At 57.7% G+C, this 20,818-nt stretch overlaps 1 protein-coding gene across 1 annotated transcript in view; it reads left to right on the top strand.

Annotated features, from left to right (window-relative positions):
• The window catches only part of ASS1 (argininosuccinate synthase 1), a 51,049-nt gene that overhangs the window by 6,993 nt on the left and 23,238 nt on the right, over nucleotides 1-20,818 (top strand). The window contains exons 2-8 of the mRNA XM_081237771.1: nucleotides 111-220; nucleotides 2,136-2,204; nucleotides 3,868-4,056; nucleotides 9,908-9,964; nucleotides 11,944-12,018; nucleotides 15,289-15,359; nucleotides 15,934-15,964. Of these exons, the coding sequence (XP_081093897.1) occupies nucleotides 116-220; nucleotides 2,136-2,204; nucleotides 3,868-4,056; nucleotides 9,908-9,964; nucleotides 11,944-12,018; nucleotides 15,289-15,359; nucleotides 15,934-15,964 (597 nt within the window). The 5' untranslated portion in view covers nucleotides 111-115. The remainder of the gene's footprint in view (nucleotides 1-110; nucleotides 221-2,135; nucleotides 2,205-3,867; nucleotides 4,057-9,907; nucleotides 9,965-11,943; nucleotides 12,019-15,288; nucleotides 15,360-15,933; nucleotides 15,965-20,818) is intronic.

The following is a 20,818-nucleotide window of genomic DNA, read 5'->3' as shown; positions in this document are numbered from 1 at the left end:
TCGGGGCTGGGGGACAGGCCAGAAGGGAGCTGTTGGGAGGGGCTGGCGGACGGGGAGGGGGCAGGGCTGGCTCTGGGTCACTCACATTCTTCCTCATCTCCTCCCTCCAGACGAGATGTCCGGCAAAGGCTCCGTGGTTCTGGCCTACAGCGGGGGCCTGGACACCTCCTGCATCCTCGTGTGGCTGAAGGAGCAGGGCTATGACGTCATTGCCTACCTGGTGAGGGGGCGCCTGGCATGTGTGTCTTTCTCCTGTCGGCCCTGCTGTCCATCCAGCCCGCCCACCTGCCCACTGTCACTCATCCAAGCCCAGCTCCCCGTCTCTAAGCCTGTCTGGAACTGTAGGAAAATGCTTCTCGTTTACTGCGTCTTTCTCTTCATCTGTCGAGTGAACACCTTGGAAGTCCCCCAGGTCTGAGATGCCCCCCAGATCACAGAGGAGGCCGAGTCTCCATGCAAGTAACTGGACAGGGGGCGCAGGAGTGAGCGTGGCGGGGCTGCTGGGCCAGCCTGCCTGGAGAGGGACCGAGGGCTTGAATCTGCTGAAGGCCACGAGAAGGCATACAATCTTCCCCTTTCCCAAAGCCCTCAATAATTCAGCAAAGAGTGTAGGATCCTACACTGGCTAAACTAGACGAGCCCTTGGAGATCACCTAATTCTGGGATAGCAAATAGGTCACGGGCCATAGGTTATGTATGATGCCATCCCCCACCCAGGGTCCATAGCAGACATCCCTAATTAAACCAGCTCAACTTCTGATAAACCTGGACATAACCTCTGAATCTTTCTCCATGTGACTGTGCAAATTCTAGGAACCCAGCTTAAGCCAAACAAAACCAAAAATAAACAAAAAAGAAAACCAAAATAATACAGTTCTTCATATAACTGAGAAGGCCAGGGGTATAATGGCTTCAGGCAAGGCTGGATCCAGGTGCTTATCCAGATCTGCCTCCATCTCTGCTTGGCTTCATTTTTGGCCTCTCCACGGGGCAGGCAAGGCTCACATCATCATACCCAAGTTTTCCCAGAGAAAGGAGAGCTTCCTGCAGAGACTCTGACAGAAGGGCCAGGGGGGACTCTCATTGACTGGCCTGAGTCCCTGCCCACCATGCATTTGTCAGTATGTCTGTGTCTCGGAGGGCTCGTCCCTACGGTGAGCAGGGACGTGATGTGCTCTCACCCATCCCTGTGGAAAGGGGTCCCAGGAGAGAAGTTTCTCTTTGCAGAGGAAGTGAGGATGGCACTCTGGGCAGGAAAAGTTCAGCTGTTGTCAAGAACCGTTTGTTTGCAGTTGAAGTCAGTCTACCATCCGTAACAGTGCTGACCCCGGGTCCCTCAGGTGGGGGAGGGGAAGTGCCTGGCTCACAGTTGCCTGCTGAGAGAGAGCCAGGGCTTTGAGCGGGTGCAGAGAGCCCGGGGTGTGTGCACCCTGTCAGCAGCAGCAGCGGTGGGCCGTCCAGATCCTGGGCTCCCCCCAGGCAGATTTAAAAGCTGGGTGACCTCAGAAAATCTGGGAAGATTCCAGAGTCTGTTGAGCAGAAGCCAGGGCCAACGTCTAGGCAGGAAGCCAGAGTGCAGCCAGCAGAAAAACATGCCCGTGTCTACGTGGGGCTGTCGGAACCGGAGGCTGGGCTCCAGCAGGGGGACAGCTGGGTGCCCATAGCCCAGGCCTCAGCCTCGAGCCGGCGGCTCAGGAGCCCTGGGACAGTCAAGTTGCTGCACTTGGCTGGGGAAGTGAGCTGAGAGTCGGGCAGCTGCTGACTATCCAACCTTTTTACTGACTTTGGGGGAAGAGTTAGATGGGTTCAAGGGAAGCCTTAGACCTTCAAGGCAGTGACAGCAAATGTTGCAACCTAGCAGCCTGGGTGCACAGGGCCAGGCTCGGCCCGTCCTTCAACCAAGTATTAGCTCTGGAGAGTGCTACAGCTTCTCCAGACCCTGGTTCGTGCCCTTTCTCCTTCCTACTTTGACCTCAGCGATCCAGTCGAAACCACCGCCATCTGAGGGCTGTTGTGTGTGAAACACACTTGCCCAGGGCTCACCCCAGGGTAGGGGAGGGGCCGGGGGGGGACATCCTTCTCAGCTCTTCTTTCTGCCCCTGGGTTAATGCGTCCTCTCTGCTTCTGCTCCTCAGGCCAACGTGGGCCAGAAGGAAGACTTTGAGGAAGCCAGGAAGAAGGCGCTGAAGCTTGGGGCTAAAAAGGTACCAAGGGGGAGGCAGGGTTTGGGGCGGGAATGGGATTTGACCTGGTGGAGGCAGCTGTGGGGGGTCCTGTCCCAAAGCTCCTTGTCTCTTCCACGCCTTCCACCTGGTCCTCTTGCTTCCAGGAGTATAAGGTCAATTCCTTCTGCTTTTGGTGTGCAAAGGGCATCACCTTCTGGTCTCCCCCAGCCACTCTTCTACCCAGTCACCTCCCCAGCCCACCTCCCCATCCGTCTGTCTTTTCCTCATCCATCCATCCACCTGCCCATCCCTCTTTTACCTCGCTGTCCATTCACACATCCACTCACTCATCCATCCGTCATCCATCTACCTGTCCATCCCTCCTGGCTCTCTGTCCATCCACCCATCCTTCCATCCATTCAACAGAATCAGTGCATTGACTGAGCATCTAATCATGTGGTGAGCAGGCCCATAAGGTGAACGTGGCCAGCGTGGTCCCTGCTCACATAGGCTAACAGTACAAAAGAAACGCAATATCTGCAAAGCACAATAAAACACAATAAAACTCACATCAGAAGTATTAGGAAGCTGTCAAGTTCACGGTGTCAGATACAAGTTTTCCATAATTCTAACTTTTACTGGAAAGCTTGGCAACAAATTCTCAGTTTTCCTTGAAGTGATGGGGTCACTTCATTCTTATGAAAATGTTGGCCAAAAACCCAAGTCTGCATTGACCCTGTTTTGTCTGTCGGTCCTTTGTTCAAGAACGATGTTCTATGAGAAAAGGGGCTAGTTGAGCTAATAACTCACTTGTGAATGCAGCAGATATGCTTCGTGTATATTTCACATTTTGTACTCGAGTTGAGATATAACAAAAGTTAATCATTTTTTACTGCATTTTCAAGACCACTCTTAAGAGAAATCTGCACTGTGAGAGCAAGGTGTGAGGAACACCATGTCTGCGGAGTGTGGTGCCTCTGCCCTGATTTGTGCTAAGGTGCCAGCCCCTTCCCCCATCATCACTTTTGCATATTCAATGTGAATGTCAACAGCGTGAAGAAGGCACATATCAACTGAGTATCATAAAAAATGTTTTCAGTCTCCCTGAAAGGGTCTGGGGAACTCTAGGGGGTTTACATTTCGAGAATAATTCCTCTAGATTAGGGTTTCTCAACCTCGACACTATTGACATGTGGCTGACTGTCCTGTGCATTGTAGGATGTTTCACAGCATCACTGGCCTTTACCCACTAGAGGCCAGAATGACCCCCACAACCCATCAGTTATGACAACCAAAAATATCTCCAGATATTGCCAGCTGCCACCTGTGGGACAAAATAATCCCTGGCTTTTGTGGATTACATCGAGATTTAGATCTTAGATTTAGATCTTGTTTCATCTCAGGCCCAGAATGCTATGTTGGGAGGGATTTAAGGACCACATCCAGTTTCACCTGGATGGTCTATCAGGATCGATTAGTAATGTCTGCCATGAGTGCAGGAGGGAGAGTATCTGCATTGTATGCTGGATTGACTTATGATGTCTACTACAGATGCAGAAGGGAAAGTGGAGGTACAGCTTGCCCTGGGATCCATTAACAGCGTCTGCCTTAGATGCAGGCCCCTTGAGGCCCCTGGGACTCTGCTTTCTGGCTGCATCCCATCCCTGCCGAGGCTCCCTCTCATGGGCTCCTCTCCCCCTAGGTGTTCATTGAAGACGTCAGCAGGGAGTTTGTGGAGGAGTTCGTGTGGCCCGCCATCCAGTCCAGCGCGCTCTACGAGGACCGCTACCTCCTGGGTACCTCTCTCGCCAGGCCCTGCATTGCCCGCAAACAGGTGGAGATCGCCCAGCAGGAGGGAGCCAAGTACGTGTCCCACGGCGCCACAGGAAAGGTGAGACCAGGATGGACGGCTGGGGACGGACAAGGAGGCAGGGGTCCTATGAGGGGCACACAGGCAGCCAGGCAATGGACGGTCCTCAAGCAGTTGTAGGTTCTCCCCCAGCACAGTCAGGCATGCAGAGGACAGACTGGCCCATCCAGTCTGAATAAGAGGAGTGGTTTTAGTAGTGAGTTAGGGACGACCCTGCCCTGTACCCCGAGTGTGTGAGGCCCATGTGCCTGTTCCACATGCGGTTTGAGCAGTGTCACCCCGTTTTGCAAACTTGCTGCTGAGGCGCAGGGACCAAGGTCACTGTGGGAGTCTCCGTTTAATGCAGTAGGCAGGGTCAGAGACCACGAGGTAGCAAAGGGCTTGAATCCCAGCTGTGTGGCCTTGGGCGAGGCCCTTGCCCTTCCTGAGCCTCAGCTTCTTCACCTGCAAAATGGGGGTGAGGCCTTGTCTTGGTTTCCCGGGGCAACAGCACCACAGACTGGGCGGCATAAACACCAGGAATGGATCCTCTCACGGTTCTGGAGGTTTCGGAAGTCCAAAATCCAGGTGTTGGCCGCCATGCTCCCCCTGAAGGCGCTAGGGAAGGGCCGCTTCCGGGCTCTCCCCTGGTTTCAGGTAGCTCTGGTGTCCTTGGCTTGTGGGTGCATCACTCCAGGCCTACATCTTCATATGGCCATCTCCTCGGGGCATCTTCACATCGCCTGCCCTCTGCACGTGTCTGGTTCTGTGTCCAAATTTCTCCTTTTTATCAGGACACCGGGTCATACTGGATTAGGGCCTGCCCTAATGACCTCATCTTAACTTGATTACTTCCGTAAAGGCTCTATCTCCAAATAAGGTCACATTCTGAAGTATTGGGGGGGCGGTTAGAGCTTCAACTTATCTTTTGTGGGAGACACAGTTCAACCGATAACACACCCGCTACTTCCGGCCCTTGTGTGCAGGAGTGCAGACTGAAGGATGACCCTGGGGGTGGAAGGCAGGAAAGCCCTCAGCCCCTGTCCCGCAGGTGGCAGGGCTCAAGAAACAAGATTCCTAACGATGTAGGCGACTGTAGGCAGTGTTACTCTGGAGTCATGAGCTCGCAGTTAGCGGACACGCCACCAACAGCTTGCTCCAGGTTGGGGGGCAGGGGGCCTACCTCTCAGCACGCATGTCCTGACCTGACCCAGGCCCGCCCCCGACAAGGCTGGTCGAGGCAGTCGGGAGTGGGGGAGCAGGCCCTGGCTCAGTGTGACGTAGGGACACGCACAGCTCAGACTGTGACAGAGGAGGTGTGACTTGGGGGTGGCCTTGCAAACAGTCGCCCCACCAGGTGGTCGTGGTGTCTTTGGAAGCTCACTCATTTGCCTGGTGCTCGGTCAGCCGGCTCTTACTGGCGTCTGTACAGGGCTGAGTGCGTGCTGGACACCGGAACAGTGTTGAACTGCACGGGCCCTTTTTCCTGCCCTCAGGGGGCCTGTGTCCTAGCGAGGGAGAGAATGGATGCAGGAGAGGGTGGCAGTAGGGTCAGTGCCAGGGGAGCCGAGGGGGAGCCGAGGGGAGCCGAGGGAGCAGCAGGCAGGGGCCGAGGGAAGGCTGTCGTGCAGAGCATGGCCCTGAGGGAGGAGGAATGGGCACAGGAAGAGAGTGCCAGGCGGAGGGAACAGCCTGAGCAAAAGCCTGGAGACGAGGGTCCTGAACGTGTAGTGGGAGCTGTAGCCTTGGGAGGAGCGGCTGGGCCGGGGCCATGCTGCGGGGTTTGGCTTCAAACCCCCAGGTTGGACAGGGGTGGCCAGTGGCCCTCCCCCACCCCCATGGTACGTAGGGGATTGTTCTGGACTGAAACCATGGGCTCCTGTAAAAGAAGCGGACTGGTGAGCGTGGCCCTAGTTTTCACTAACACCCTAGTCGTGAGCACATTTTGAGCGGGGTGGTGAGAATCATAGGCGGAGCAGTGGGTGGGCCGGGCCGTTTGGGCAGAGACCTGCATACCGCCTTCCACTCAGGCGGTAGGAGAGAGTACAGAGGAACCCAGAGGTTCAGGACTTGGGACTTCGGGGCCAGTACAGCTGGGTTCACATCCTGGCTCCCCTGCTTTCACACTATGTGACTTCACCCCATGAGTCTCAGTTTCCTTATCTGTAAAATGGGAATAAAATAGAACCCGCTCATGGGGCAGTTGGGAGCTGTGAGTAGGATCATTCCAATAAAGAGCTCAGCATAGACCTGGCATGTCATAAACACTCAATGAGGGGGAAGTGCCCTGATTGCACGATCATCAGGCCTGTACTGGGGCTTTGAGAACAAACATCAGTGCAGAATGAACCTCTGAGACATCTCACCTGTCTGTGATGAAATGAGCTGGGCAGTGAGCTCCCTGTTCCAGGAGGTATTCAAGCTGAGGCCAGGAAGTGAAGATTATGGAAGGGCTCCTGCCTGGAGAAGTTCCCTCCAGAAGTACCATCAGGACTGAGGAAGGGTGACTTTCAGGGCTAGTGGAGTGAATGTGTGTGTGGTGGGTCTGCCCCTGGCCTGGGAGGCCCTTGGGGGCCAGGGAGAGACACCCCCACACACACACTAGACTAGCTCACATGCAGCTGGGAATAGCTGCCAGCGGCTGTGTGCGCTGCTCCATTTGGCCACAAGAGGGCACCAGAGGTTTGGGTTTGAGGCCTTCCGAGGCTGACCCTGCAGGGAAGCGGCCCTGGCCACTCAGGGTCCTGTTTCCCACTCCGGTTCTGCGGGGCTTCGGTTCTGAGAAGAACACCCTCTGCGGCAGTTCTGTAGCCTCTTGAGATTTGGGGACGTCCCTGCAGTTCATGCTCAGTGTCCACAAGGGGGACAGTCAGACTTGAAACAGCACTGGGGGGCCTCCAAGACCAGCAGCGGGAAGGCCACAGGGGATGGTGGTGCCCGGTGCCCCCCACCCCGAAATCTCCCATCTCTTCTGGGGGTTGATGGGCAAGGCGTGCTCCTGTGCCTCAGTTTCCCCTTATTTAATAGGACCTGGAGAAGCCCCCAACAGCCTCTGCAGACAGTTTCCTAGAAGAGGTGGGTGTGAGTGAGGAGGAACTGGAGGGCCTGGACTGGGGTCCAGAGGGACGCCAGGCTTGAGGCAGGGGGTGGTGGGGAGGGAGGGGCCAGCTACCTGCAGGGGCTGGTGGCCTGCTTGGCTCGGGGGGAGGGGGGCTGGAGGGCGCGCATCAGTGACTTTACACATCAGGAGATGGGTGTCCAGAATAAGTGAGTGTGGCCTGCAGGAGGCTGGCACCCAGGGGCAGATCTGGGTAGGACACTTGGCCGAACTTTCTGCAAGGGATTCACAGTGAAGAGAAAGAGCTGGGTGTAAGCAGACTGCAGGGGGGCTTCCCCAGATGGGGAGATTCTAGCAGGGACCGTCCTGAGCCCCCGGCCTCTCCCAGCTTCTGGCTCCCGAGTCGGGCGATGGAGAGACCCAGGGCCTCCGGGCCCTTGTTCCAGCCCCGCCAATGTCGCCTTCATGCATTGGCTCACTGAACCCCCCACTGAATACCTACCCATCCCTGGCTGTCCTCCACTCACTGGGACACCCATACAGGGGACTTGGGAGCCCTGACCCAGCAGGGGGTAACGGTGATGCTGAGACCTCCAGGGGAGTAAGAGTTAGCCAGGGAGGCCAAGGAGGAAGGGCATCTCAGGCCGCAGGAACAGCCTGTGCAAAGGCCTGGAGGCCAGAGGCAGCTTCTCACCCAGGGCCCAGCCCAGGCGGCACCTGGTGCAGAGAGAGCTGGGGTCCACCCCTTCACACCCCGCCGGGACCCTGAATCCTCCCCACCAGAGAGCTGCACAGAAGCTGGGATGGCCCTTCGAGGGCCCCCTTCCTCCCCCCAGTTTTGGAAGAGGGGCCTGGAAATAGGAGCCTGAGACTCGGGAAGGGGTGTGGCGGCAGGGGGTTTGTAAATGGCGCCATCTGTATGGCGAGGCCAGGAGCAGATGGGAGAGCCCCGTGCAGTCCCCGAGGGCGCAGCACCCACACTTACACATGTATATCAGCACGTGGACACACACGGGGTGTGTGGGACCTGCTACACCTCCTCCCCGGCCCCCGGGGAACCTGACAGGGCCACCCTGGGGCTGGGGCTCCTGGGGTCAGGGAGGAAAGGATTGGACACGCCTTGGCTCTTGTCTGGGACAGAGTTTGAACCTGGGGAGCCTGTCTGGCTTCTGAGAGGGTCTCTGGCTCGGGAACAGATGGGTGTCCCCATGGCGATCCTGATGGGCAGACCCCAGCCCGGCATGCCCGTCCAAGGAGGCACAAGCTGCCATTGTACTGGGGGAAACTTGAAGCCCTGGAGAAAAAAATCATCGGGATATGCAACACTAGACCATATGCTTTACGAATCTAAAATAAGTCTGCTTTTTACTGTAGACACCATTGCTCCAGGAACTGTGCTGGTCACTGCCCCTCGGGCAAGTAGTATGGCCTGTGCCTCAGTTTCCCCATCCGTGAGATGAGGATAATAATAGAACCCACCTCAGGGGCTGCCGTAAGGGTTCAGTGAGTTATGCGTGGGGCTCAGACCCGTTACCTGATGACTGTGAGCTATTAGGATGGGAGTGGTGCCTGCTGGCTGTGTGTCCCTGGGCAAGTGACTCCTCCTCTCTGAGCCTGAATTGCCTCATCTGTAAAACAGGGTTAAAAATCCCGCTGGTGCCAGGTGGCTCTCCTGTGTGGCAGCCAGCGCATGGTAGGTGCTCACTGAAGGGATGGGATGGAGGGTGAGTGGGGCGGCTGGTCCCGCGCAGCTTGTGGCCCCGGGAGATACCGAGAGAGGAGCGGCCTCGGCCCCTTAGCTCCTGGCTCCGAGCAGAGGGGCTGAAACCTGTATTTCCGCGTCGCCTGACAAGACTCCGGAAAATAACATGTTATCCCCGCTGCTGCCTTGCTGCGCCTGTGCAGTTTTCACAGTAGGCGAGAGGTCCCTCTGATATTTCCACAGCGCTTAAGCCTCCCTCCAGGCTGCCGAGCTGATGGGAAGTGGGCGGGCGGCTGGCAGCCATTGTCTCTGAGGACAGGACGCAGGCACGGGGAGGCAGGGCCGCCTGCCCAAGGCTGGTGGGGGCCGTGGGGGCCCAGTGCCCGGGCTTGGGCCAGGCCCTGTGCCCCTGGACGTGTCCCTTCCACCTCTGGGCTTGTTTCCCTCTCTGTGCAGAGGAGCCCTCGGTGGTCACCTGGATCCACCCCTCCCCCAGCCAGCCACTGTGTAGACAGGGAAACAGGCTCCCAGAGGAGACAGGACTCCCGGTTTTCTGGACAAAGCACCGTGGAACCATGGGAGTGGGGTAGGCGGGGCCAGGCAGGTGGGAGGCCCTCGGGAAGAGGCTGACAGTGTGGGCAGCTCGGGGGCTGCCTGGAGTCTCGGCGGGGCCAGGCCTCCAGCCCTACATGTGTGTGCACCCCCTGAAGTGCAGACACACGTGATGACCCGTGTGCACGCCCCCTCACACACCAGTGCACACAAGGTCACGACCATCACAGCTCAGCACACAACGGGCACGTGGGCATCTTGCGGACACATAGACACACGTCCTGCACACTTGAGTGCCCGCGCAGCTCAGCTCTGTACTCAGGGAGTCCTGGGTTCGAGTCCAGAGCAGAAAGCCCTCTCCAGGAAAGCCCAGTCTTCATCTTTCAAACAGGCTCATAGGACCCACCTCAGAAGGTTGTGAGGTTGGAGGTGAGCACATGCGGGGAAGGGAACCACCCAGGGGGTCCGCCCTGAGTGGCCCTTGGGTGCATCGTTGAAGGTCACGCCGCATGGCCCCCGCCCCCGCCCCCCGCAACTGGTCCCTGTTCTGTGGCTCCTGACTATCCCGTTTTATGTTTCAGGGGAACGACCAGATCCGGTTTGAGCTCACCTGCTACTCACTGGCCCCCCAGATTAAGGTAAGATGTTGCTCGTCCCCCTAGAGGGTGGGCGCTGGGGGCTGAGGCCCCTGGGGGTGTGGGGCATGGGGTTCTGGGAGGTTCTCCAGACAGGGGCCTTGTGGTGGGTGGCGCCCTTTTTCCCCATGGAGAGCTCCCTTCACTCGCGCCAACTGCAGGGGGTCAACACTCTGTCCCTGACCATTTGTCCTTCCCAAGACACCGCCCAGGTGCCTGGGTGGGTCAGGCACTGGACGGAAAGATGAGGCTGCCCGTCCGCCAGGGTCCTTGCAAAGCCGGGTCTGGCTTCCCGGGTGCAGATTGGAACCATTCTGAGACACGGTTGGCCAATATCTGGGCTGCTCACAGCCCTCTCAGCCCCAGTGGGGGCCACCCAGCTAAGGCCCTCCTCCTCCCGGCTGCCCGAGCCCTGACCCCCAGGGTCTTGGATTCTTTCCTAGGATGGGAACCAGTAAGATCAGGCTTCTGGGTATCCAGTGCACAAGGCCGAGCCATAGACATACACTGGGTGTCACAAACACAAGACCCAAGGGTGATTGCAGTTTTTCTAGTGGCCACGTAAAAAAAAAGAAAAAAACCAAGATAAAAAGCAACAGGTGACATCATTTTACTATGGTTTATTGAACCCTATGTATCCAAAATGGTACCATTCAACATGTTATCGATGTAAAAAAATGATTGATGTTTTACATTCTTTTGGTACTAACCCTTTGAGACCCACTGTGTGCTCTACGCTTAGCTGGGACCGGCCACGATTCGGGCCTTGGTGGTCACACGTGGCGCCCGGGTGCCATCTTGGATGGCACAGGCAGGCGTGGGTCCAGCTCCTTTGAGGCCACTTCGGGCGAAAGCTACAGAAAACGTGCCCCTCCCAAGCCCACAAGGGTCCCTAAGGGGTTTCATTTTTTTTCTTTTAAGTGGAACATCTTTCTCTGTCCCTTTAACCAGCCAGCAGCTGCTTCGGGGGTGAGAGTGGCCTGGAGGTGAGCAGTAATGAACTCTAATGATCTGTTTTGACCCCAAACACCAGGCGGCTGAGAAGCCCCCGGAAAGTAGCTGCCTGTTGATGCTGTAGGCGGATGGGCGTGAGGCCCTTCCCCGACCCCCATTCTCTGTTCCCCCAGCAGCTTGGGGGGCCAGGGTGTCCGGTTTCTGGGTCTTTGTCTGCACAGGCCGAGGCCAGGGGTGGGATGGGGCTGGGGACAGGGCCCCAGGCTGGTCTCCGGGAACTAGAATGAGACCAGAGGGTGCTCCGCGCCCAGGCACTGCTCATTCCAGGCCTGGGGGACCCCACTCACGCCACTCTCATCAGCTTCCCAGCCCGGAAATCACACCGGCTTCTCCGTCTAGATGACACCTCCACCCCAATTAGGCTGCTGTCGGCAGAGGCAGGGGCCTGGCTGGCTCCACGGCTGAGTGGGAGCTTTTGTTGGGGACTTGTCCCCGACCCCCCAGGCTGGTGGGATGAATTCGGTCCCTTCAGTCAGGTTCCAACTCCCTTCCTTTCCCCAGCCAGAGCAGCCCCGGGGGAGGGGGAGGGGAGGGCAGCGAGAGGGGTGGGCCAGGGGACGTTGCATGTCGCGTGGGCCTCACTGCAGGGCCAGGCAGTGCAGCTGCAGCACCGTGAACCCCTCCTTAGTCACCAGGGGTGCGGGGTCCTCACCCTCTGGACAGGGGTGCCATCAAGAAAGTTGAGGCCTCTCTAGTTCAAACCCTCAAGTCTCAGTTGGAGAGACTGAAGCCCAGAGGGGCAGGGACCCGCCTGGGGACGCACGGCCATTCTGCCACAGAGCTCGGGCCTCTCCAAAGCCACCCTCCAGGATGGCAGGCCGTGTCATTCCCCTGCCCACACCCCGTGGGCTACATAGAGCCCCCACCCAGGTGCCCAGTGGAGCCTCAGGCCCCTTACCAGAGCGGCCAGCTCTGCGGCTTAAAGCCAGGAGAGGCTGCCCGGGCCTGACTCCTTGCCCCGTGTCCAGGTCATCGCTCCTTGGAGGATGCCCGAGTTCTACAACCGGTTCCAGGGCCGCAACGATCTGATGGAGTACGCGAAGGTATGGCCAGACCCCACCCACCATCACCCCAGCCCTGGGCCAGTGCCCTCCAGGCACAGCCCTCCAAGGGGGTTGTCTGGGCCAGAGGCACGAGGCTGGGACTGATACCCACGCCTGGAGACTGAACCTCTGCCCTGGCTGCTACCCTCTGCCCCGTTACACCTGTTCCCTGGGCCGGCTCCGCAGAGATGTGGTCACTGCCAGGGGCATCTCCCAAGGGAGCCCCCCGACCGCCGAGCAGGAGGGCGACGGGCCCCCTCTGCTTCCTGTTCCAACTGCCACCTCTGCGGTGTGTGTCACTCAGGGGACGGGCAGACGGGGGGTGTGGGCCCGGCTGTTCTGTGCCCCTCCGTTACCTCATTGTCCCCAGTGCTTTCCCAGGGACAGGTAGGCGCTCCCAGGGGCAGAGGCAGACAAAGACTTTTGTCGCACCAGCCCTTTTGAAGTACAAGTTGCAGTAAAACATATTAGAAGTTTTGCATCAAGATCCTTAGCCACTCCCCAGGGTACCTTTCTTTTTAGCGACTCGATGGCAGCCCTTGACAAACAGCCTCAATCAGTCAGACAGGGGAAAGCAACCCCGTGCACACACCAGAAAATTGCTCGGGGTTTTAAACAGCAGTCACCAGGGCTGGCTGCGAGCTCTGGCCGCGGCCAAGGGGCCGCGTGGTAGGGGACGCTGCGGGGACGCAGCCCTGCCCCTACCGCCAGCATCCCATTAAGACCTGGAGAGCTTGGAGGAAAGCTCTCCTCTACCATCTGTTGTTTTATTATTAAAAGGGGAGTTTACAAGAGCAAGCCCATATGTTGCCAAACAAATTTTCAAATAGCAGAGCTATTAAGAGAACAAGGTTAGGGGCTTTTTTCCCCTCCTCGGTCTCCTTGATGATACAGAACACGAAGCACGTTTTATCTTTAAGAGCAATGAATGGAGACCCCCGCCCATCTACATTCTTACGCCTGCAGTTGTGGTTCAAGAGGGGGCTGACCCATACGCGCCCTTCATTTCCGTGAAGCTCCCAAACAAAAGCGGCTCCTGGTTTTTCCAGAAAAGATGAATTTCAGGAGTATTGTTGCCCCTCCTTCCCAGATTTTGGGGAGAAGGCCCTTGGCTCAGCTTCTGTCTCAAATAACCTTTTAAACAGGAAAGTTTGCCCCGGAGAGATGAGTCTGTGTCTCCGGCCACCGACCCTCCCTTGGAGGCTGGGATCAGAATTGAGCTCTCGGCAATCTGACCACATTCTAGGACGGAGGCAGTGTCCCTGCACCCGGGGAGTGACCAGAATGACTGAGCAGCAAGCAGACTCTGTCCAAAATTCAGAGCCAGGCAGCTGCTTCAGCTGAGACGAAAATCAATGGGGCTTTCAAGATTCGTTAAGTCGCCAAGGCCACAAGGTGCTGTTAGGAGACTCATCAAAAACATGCATTTGCATCACTTTCCACCTCCCCGCAAATCCATCGTCCAAGGGAAAAGCACTCAGAATCACCCCATCCTTATCACTGTCACCATAATTCTTTTAAAGCCAGTGTGCAAGGTCGGGGGCTGGAAAGCAGGGCAGTCTCCTGTGTACACGCTGAAGATGGTTTTGTTTTCTGTTCTCAATTGCATCCAGAATTTCCAGTGTGTGTGTGTTGGCGGGGAGCTCAGGATGGAGAGGGGAGGGGAGACAAATCTCTTTGGTTGAGGGACTGTGTTTACCATTTGTATGTATCTCTCTGCTGAGGAAGGGCTGCCCGTCCTGTTCTCCTCTCCTCCGCCCCTTACCTCCCGCTCTGATGGAGCCCCAGTGGGAAAGAGGAAAGGCAAGCATGTTTCCAAACCACCCCCACCCCCCCGCGAAGAAAGGCTCCAGGGAACCCGACTGCTGGTTTTCTCAATCCCCAGCCCGGGGAGTCCTCTCTGAGGGGATTTCAGCCCATCTGGCACAGGGTCCCGGTCCCCACACCTGGCCACTCTATCTGGAGATGGCACAGGGCAAGCGTGTGGATTTGACTCTGGGCAGCTTCACGGGGGACAAGGAGCCCCCTGACCTTGATCAGCCTCTAAATGAGGTGTTCCGTTTGCCCATGCGGTTTACATGGAAACAGTATGCTGTTTCTTTTAAAAGGAGCCTCTGGGTAAAGCTTGACAAAAATCAAGAGGGGATAACCTAATTTATTTTGAAATTTTAAGGTGCTGATGAAGGAAACAGCGGCTCCCTGGAGGAAGCCTCTAGAATCTTAGTCGTGGTCATGAGCTGAGCCTGGGCAGAGCCCCATTAAGAGAGATGGGGCGATGCTGGTGGAGGCTGTGGGACCCTGGGCTGGCCAGGTTGGAGGACCCACCCAGGGGGCGAGGTGCTGAAAGGGGGCCTGGGAGGCGGAGCGGACGATCTCGCTGACTTAAAGGGGGCCAGGCTGGGCCACTCAGCTTTTGTGCCCGGTAAGCCCGGGAGGGGAAAGCAGGATGTAATGCACATGCTGGGTCCAACCAGGTGTCAGCCAGGGCAGCACGGGGCAGCTCAGGAAGCCAGCCACATCTTTAATCCAAAAGGCCTTCCAAGTGTCACCAACAGCCTTTCAGGCCCAGGGTCTCCAGAGGGATAACTTTTCTCCTTGAACCAAGGCATGGATCATCTGGGAAGCAAAGCATAGTCAGAACCAACAGGGAGGATGGGGGCTATTCCTTCTCAGGGCTGCAGAGTGATGTGTGTGGTGACGGCTGGGCAGTGGGGAGAAGTGGCCCCGAGAAGCGCCCGGCCACACCCCGTAAACAAGTGTCCTGAATGAGCAGCTCCCATGGGCGCCTCTCGCTTCCTCGGGTGAATGTTAAGCACCCCTGTGGGTGCAGATGCCTTGGCTGAGATCCATATTGGAAGTTGGGTCCATTCCAGCTCCTGGCTCATAGGGCCACGGTGGGGGTCAGCCGGTGGTGCTGGGAGACCCTCGGCACACCGCCTGGCACACTCTTAAGTGCTTCAGGGAGCACTTGAAGTATAGACTCAGAATCTTCTGGAAGAAACCTCCAAGGCCAGCGTCCACTCCACAGCATCTCAGACACAGGATCTTATAGTTTCTGCCTGGGCATGTCTGGAAATGGGCCCTCACTCCCTCCCTGAGCAGCCTGGGGGAGGGGAAGGAAACCAGGGGTTGCGTCCAGGGCCTTGCCTGCATGGGAGCCAGAGTTTGGGGATGTCTCTGACCTTGAAAGAAAACCAAGGCAGCTGGGCCTGACCCTTGTGTCTACTTCAAGCTGCCTCACGCCAACGCGGTGTTGCCTCTTACCTGCAGCAACATGGAATTCCCATCCCAGTCACCCCCAAGAACCCGTGGAGCATGGACGAGAATCTGATGCACATCAGGTAAGATGTCGCCCACCTGTCCACCGCTCTGCTTAGCGTCAGTGAGCGCCTGTCCGCATCGGGCCAGGATGTAGTGGTGGCCCACACGACACATGGTCCCTGCCCTTATGGAGCCCGGGGGCCTCGAGGAGGACAGGCCACCTCATTCCCACCTCTTGCTGCAGTTCTGCTGAGTGCCAGCCGTAGATAAAGGGCACCTGGCCTCGGCTGGGGTGTCAGGGAGGGCTTCTCTGAGCAAGTGGCATTGGAGGTTAAAACCTTAAGGATGAGGAGGGACCGGCCGGGGCTCAGGGAAGGGCATCGAAAGCAGAGGGAACAGCATCGGGGAACAACCCTCTGAGAAGACCCCCTGGATCTGGCGCCCTGAAGACTGAGGGAAGTGTCCCAGGCCCTTGCTTGTATCCTGCAGCTCCCACGGCCAACTGCGGTGGGCCCAGAATGTTCCAGGCGGGCTTGGCAGCAGTTGCTTTGGCGGAGATGAAAGGACAGACTGGACTTACGTTGGGGGTGGGGGTGTCAAGGCTGTGTCCCTCTGCCGCCCTCCACTGACCCCCATCTTTCTTCTCCCCTACAGCTACGAGGCTGGAATCCTGGAGAACCCCAAGGTAATTCCCCATTTCCCCAAGCCGGCTGTCTAGCGGTGGCTGCTCCGTGCCGATACTGTCTGGTGTGTTTGTAGCCTAATTTGAAATTTCACGGGGGGCCGGGCATGGGGCTGGGGCCGAGTCCTGTCTATGTTCCCCGACCCTCCCCACCGGGCGCCCCGCCGCCTGGCCACTCCACACTGCGTTTTAAGATCCACCCCCCTCTCTGGTGCTCTTTTTCTAATTGCTGTTGGGATGAATAGGAGAAGGAAATATTTCAGGGCAGCATAGAGCCAGAGTGTGATTGTGAGACAATAAAGAAGCAATTAGGCAGATGAGACACTTGTGGGAGGGCCGAGCCTGTGCCCTCTCAGGCTGCTGCTGCCATCGGGGGAGGTGGCACAGATCAGAGCCTCAGGACCCATTCGTCTGGGCCTGTGCCCGCCTGCGTCAGGCCGCCCTGATGCCCCTGTCCCCAGCCTCCCAGGCTGGGCCTCGGCTGTGTTTGAAGTTTAGGATTTCTCTCCCTGGGGGGTTTTCCTTTGTATCTCCCCCCGCCCACCGTGGGAGATGGAGCGAGATCTACCCTGGGAAGAGAAAGCTCTCTTTGTCCCTGAGAGACTGTGTCTCAGCCTGGCTCAGCCCCCCCACACCACCCCCACCCCCACCGGCGGGCGGCTGCTTTGGGGGTGGGGTGCTCATCTGATGTTAGGGGAGAAGTGTGCCGGGAGGCCGGGCCTGGGGGGTCCAGGAAGACCAGCCGGAGTGGAGGAGGCTGGGTGCTTCGGGGGAGGTGGGGTGGCTCCCCACAGGCACCAGGCCTCTTGGTCGGAGCTGGCAATAATAGAACGCGTACCAGTGACATCTCTGGAGCCCGGCCTGGCATTCGCATTTTCCCGGCTCACTTTCCTGGGCGGCTGCCTCTGAGCCTCCTAGTTTCGTGGGTGAGGAAACTTGAGGCCCAGGGAAGTGACTCGCCCCGGGCACCAGCTGCTCGGCAAGGGAGCAGGCCTGGTGGCCGTGTCGCCCCATCGCAGGAGTGGCCCTCCAGCCTCTGTGGTTCCCCAGCGACCCGCACCTCCCTTCCGCACCCAGCTCAGTCCAGCCGTGTCACTCAGGAGAGCCTGGGCCTTCGTCCCCTGGGGGCTGCCTGCCGGCCCCAGGCTTTTCCAGTTCATGCTCTGCCAACCCCACGGCACTCGGGCCAGCCACCCCTAATTAGCCAGTCAGCCAGTGCCCAGGGGGGCAGAGGGGGCCCGGCTTGCAGGTGGGTGTCCCCCAGGCTCCAGGCCTGCTGGGCAACCATCCCACCGCTTCCGTAGTGGCCTGTGGCGCTCTCACCTCAGGACTGGGGAAGCAGAGCCAAGGCCAGAGGGGAAATCGCGCCTCAGGCAGAGCCGGGCAGTGCAGGTCCCCTCCCCTCTCCTTTCTAATGAGGGCAGTGGATGGGTAAGTAAGTGCTAAAGAGTGCATTTTTCAGGATTCTACTACCCAGTCAAGGTGGGAAAGTTAGTGCTTGGCTCCCAGAGATCTGAAACCTGGGTCTGAATCCTGACTCTGCTTTGATTGCTGTGCAACCTTGGGCAAGTTACCCAACCTCTCTGAACCTCTGACTCTTTATGCAAACAGTGGTAAATCACAACACCTCTCTCCTGCGGCATCGGAAGCACTTGGCCTGTTCCTAGCACAGGGCAAGGCCTCAATCATGGAGCCAGGGGTCCTGCCCTCCCTCCTCAAGCCGGCTAAGATTATTTGCGGGGGAAGGAGCCAAGGTTCTCTCAGGACCCCTCTCATCAGGCAGGAAAGGCTGGGCTGCGTGTGAGTTGAGGGGGAGACAGCATTCCCGCTGAGAAGTGTAGGGCCAGGCCGAGGGACTCAGGGTCTGGCCACTGTGGCCCTGCTTTCCCAGGCAGCTCCGCTGCAGCGTGCGGGCCAGGGGAGCCTGTGGTCCTCTCGTTGCCACCAGTAGATCCCAGGAATGAGGGGGAAGCCGCTAGGGGCCCGGGGGCACTACTCTCCACGGTGGAGGAACGCTGTACCCCAGGCAGCCCCGGGCCCCTTGGAAGGCGCTGGGGAGACAGAGTTTCAGGGAACTGGTGCCCCCTCCCCCTCTCCAGAAAAAGCCCGAGACCTGCTGAGGGGAGGGTTTGAAGGCAGATGGCGGAGCCATTTTCTGCCTCCATGAGGGCTGATTGAAGGGCAATGAGGCAGCTAATGCGAAGAAAGATAGAAATTTACTTGCTTTAACTTCATACGGCCCACAGTGAAAGAGCGCATTCAGTTGCCGGCCCGCCATATCTGATGGATGAATAAACCATTTGCAGCATCCATCATGCCTGTACATCATGGTTTAGTTCATGGGCCATTTGCTTTCAATTTCTCCTTCTCGGCCCTGTTTCATGCTTTCTTTCGCCCTCTCCCCATCCCCCCCCCCCACTCTCTCTCTCTCTCTCTTTTTTTTCTTCACTCTCTTCCCTCCCCCAACACCCCCCCCCAAGATGACATTGGAAGTGAGCCCTCCCGCTGGGATGGATAAATAGATGTTATTGATACTCAGCAACAAACTATTTGTCATTTGAACTGGGCTTTTAGGAGGGAGAGTAAAAAGAAGGCAGGCGTGAGCCACCTTGGAATGCAAAGCAAATGTCACTTTATTTCTATTTAGTTATTTTATTTAATCGGTGCTGTCAGGGTGTCAGAAGCCTCCTACTTCCCACTTCAGAGAGCTGGGATGCTGGTCCCTCGAGGGCTTCCCACCTCCTCTCTCCTTCCATCCTGTTTGTGGCTCCGTTAAGTGTTTGGGAACTGATGGGCTGGCAGGCGCAGAACAGGTGGAGGTGGGAGGGAGGCGGCCTCAGGTGGAGGCGCCGGGGCTTTCAGCGCTGGTACCTGCTTTGAGTTCAGGCTGGGCTGGACAGCCAGTGAGGAGCCCCGGGCAGGTGGGAAAGGAGCTCTGGAGTCCTGTTGGTCACCCAGAGGTCCCAAGCCCTGTTTCACTTTGCCTTATGGCCGAGGATGGCCCTCGGGCCTGTCTGTTTCCAACGAATGTGGTGGTCGGCAGGACCCAGTAGGGCCTGGGGAGCTGGGCATTTCTCTGAAACCAGCCTGATGCCCAAGCTGTCTCTGGCCACATCCCTGGTGCTGTTTCTCCGCAGAGCCGCTGGGAAACAGCATGGGGTGATGGGAAGAGCACAGGATAGGGATTCTAGGGTCCTCGGGGCTGAGTCCCAGGCCGATGGGGTGGGGTGGTATGATTTGGACAAGCGGCTTCTCTGGCTTTAGTTTTCCAACTGGTCCATGGAGGCATCAGGCTGGAGGTCCTTAAGGACCCTCCTCCTCCTTGGGTCTGTCTTGGAGTTCCGTTCTGGGTTCTTGTTCCTGCCCCACAGAAGGAAACAGATGAAGGGATGCAGCTGGTCTCAAGCCACACAGCCCTTTGGAGGTGTGAGGGCTTCATCACTGGCCCCATATGAGCTCAGAAGTAAAGCTAGAAGGATCAACTGTCCCTGTTCGCCCAGGACTGGGGGGTTTCTCAGGGTATGGGAACCAGGATGATTGGTCACCCTGACATAGAGCCAGCAGGCAAAGTGACCGCAGATGAGGGATCTGAGGCACTCCTGGTGGCCCCACCTCTCCTGGAGCAGCTCTTTCTCGGAGGGTGGCCTCACCAGGAGGCTGTTCCAGCAGTCCTATCTCCTGCAGGGCAGGTTACAGCTTGCACCAGGCCCTCTCTGGCATCTTCTTGGGTGATTTTCATGTCCAGTAAAAAAATATAAAAATTGTCTATACATTTAAATTGTAAGGCAGTCTAAGGCAGGTATCATATCTCCCCCATTTTACAGATGAGAAAACCGAGGCTCGAACCAGTGAAGCAACTTAGCCAAGACCCCACAGCCTCAGGTCTCGACTCCGGCTTTGGGGGTATTTTCCACCACTCTGAAATCCAACACTTCATTGTTGAGGGCCTCGTGGGCTTCCTGCCCTGGGCCATGTGGCCCCCACCTCCACACAGCACACAGGGTCGCACCTACAGTCCCCCTCCGCCTCTAGTTCTTCCTCCATAGATGGGGTAACACTACTTGACCTTCTTACCAAACGGGGCTGCAGAGAACACAAAGGAAGCTGCAGTTGCAAAGCGGCATGGGAATGTTTGCAGGGTTTTGAAAGGCAAGCTTTAAGGGACTGCACTTCCCAGGATGTCGGCAGGGGGATAACAGTGCTGGGCCCTGGCATGCCCCGCGCCCCCACCAACGGACTTGAGCAGTCGGGCCTAAAGGGCCCTGGCCCCCCACCGTGGCAAGTGTCCAAGCCACAGCCTGGGGGCGGGTCAGGGCCTCGGGAGTGGGAGGCAGGAGGGACTTGGAGGGTTCCAGGCAGCCAGCGGCCCCTCCGCTGCTGCATCAAGACGAGGGAGAGGCCCATTTTCCAAGACGCCCAAGAAAAAAATATACATAAAGGTTGATGTGTTTTCAAATGGGTTTTTGCTTTGCTCTTCTCTTTTCTCCCTGTGAGTATTAACCTTGGGGACCCCGGGGACGGCTCTGCTCGCCAGAGCACCTGCTGGGGTCATGCGCAGTCATTAGCTTTTCGGTCGGTGCAGAATAAACCCCAGTTCCCGGTGCCGGGGAGAGCGTGTGCGCCTGAGCCACTCCCGGGAAGCCCGCCTAGCGCCTCGCTCCCCCAAAGTCACGCTTTTCCTGCCTGACTGGCTCCTCCTGCTATATTCTACCTCCAGCTGCGGGGGCGTCAAAGAAAAAGATGAGATCAAGTTGAGGGGAAAAATTGTCTGATTTCTTGAGCCCTTTGTTTCCCAGGCCCCTGGCAAGCGGGGCTGGCTCCGGGTGGGGGGCTGGGAGGCCTGCTGGACTGGCCAGC

Source organism: Mesoplodon bidens (assembly GCF_964165515.1).
Source record: "Mesoplodon bidens genome assembly, chromosome: 6".
In the NCBI taxonomy this organism is placed as follows: domain Eukaryota; kingdom Metazoa; phylum Chordata; class Mammalia; order Artiodactyla; family Ziphiidae; genus Mesoplodon; species Mesoplodon bidens.
The sequence above is the reverse complement of the archived record's forward strand: the minus strand, read 5'-3'. Positions and strand labels throughout refer to the sequence as shown.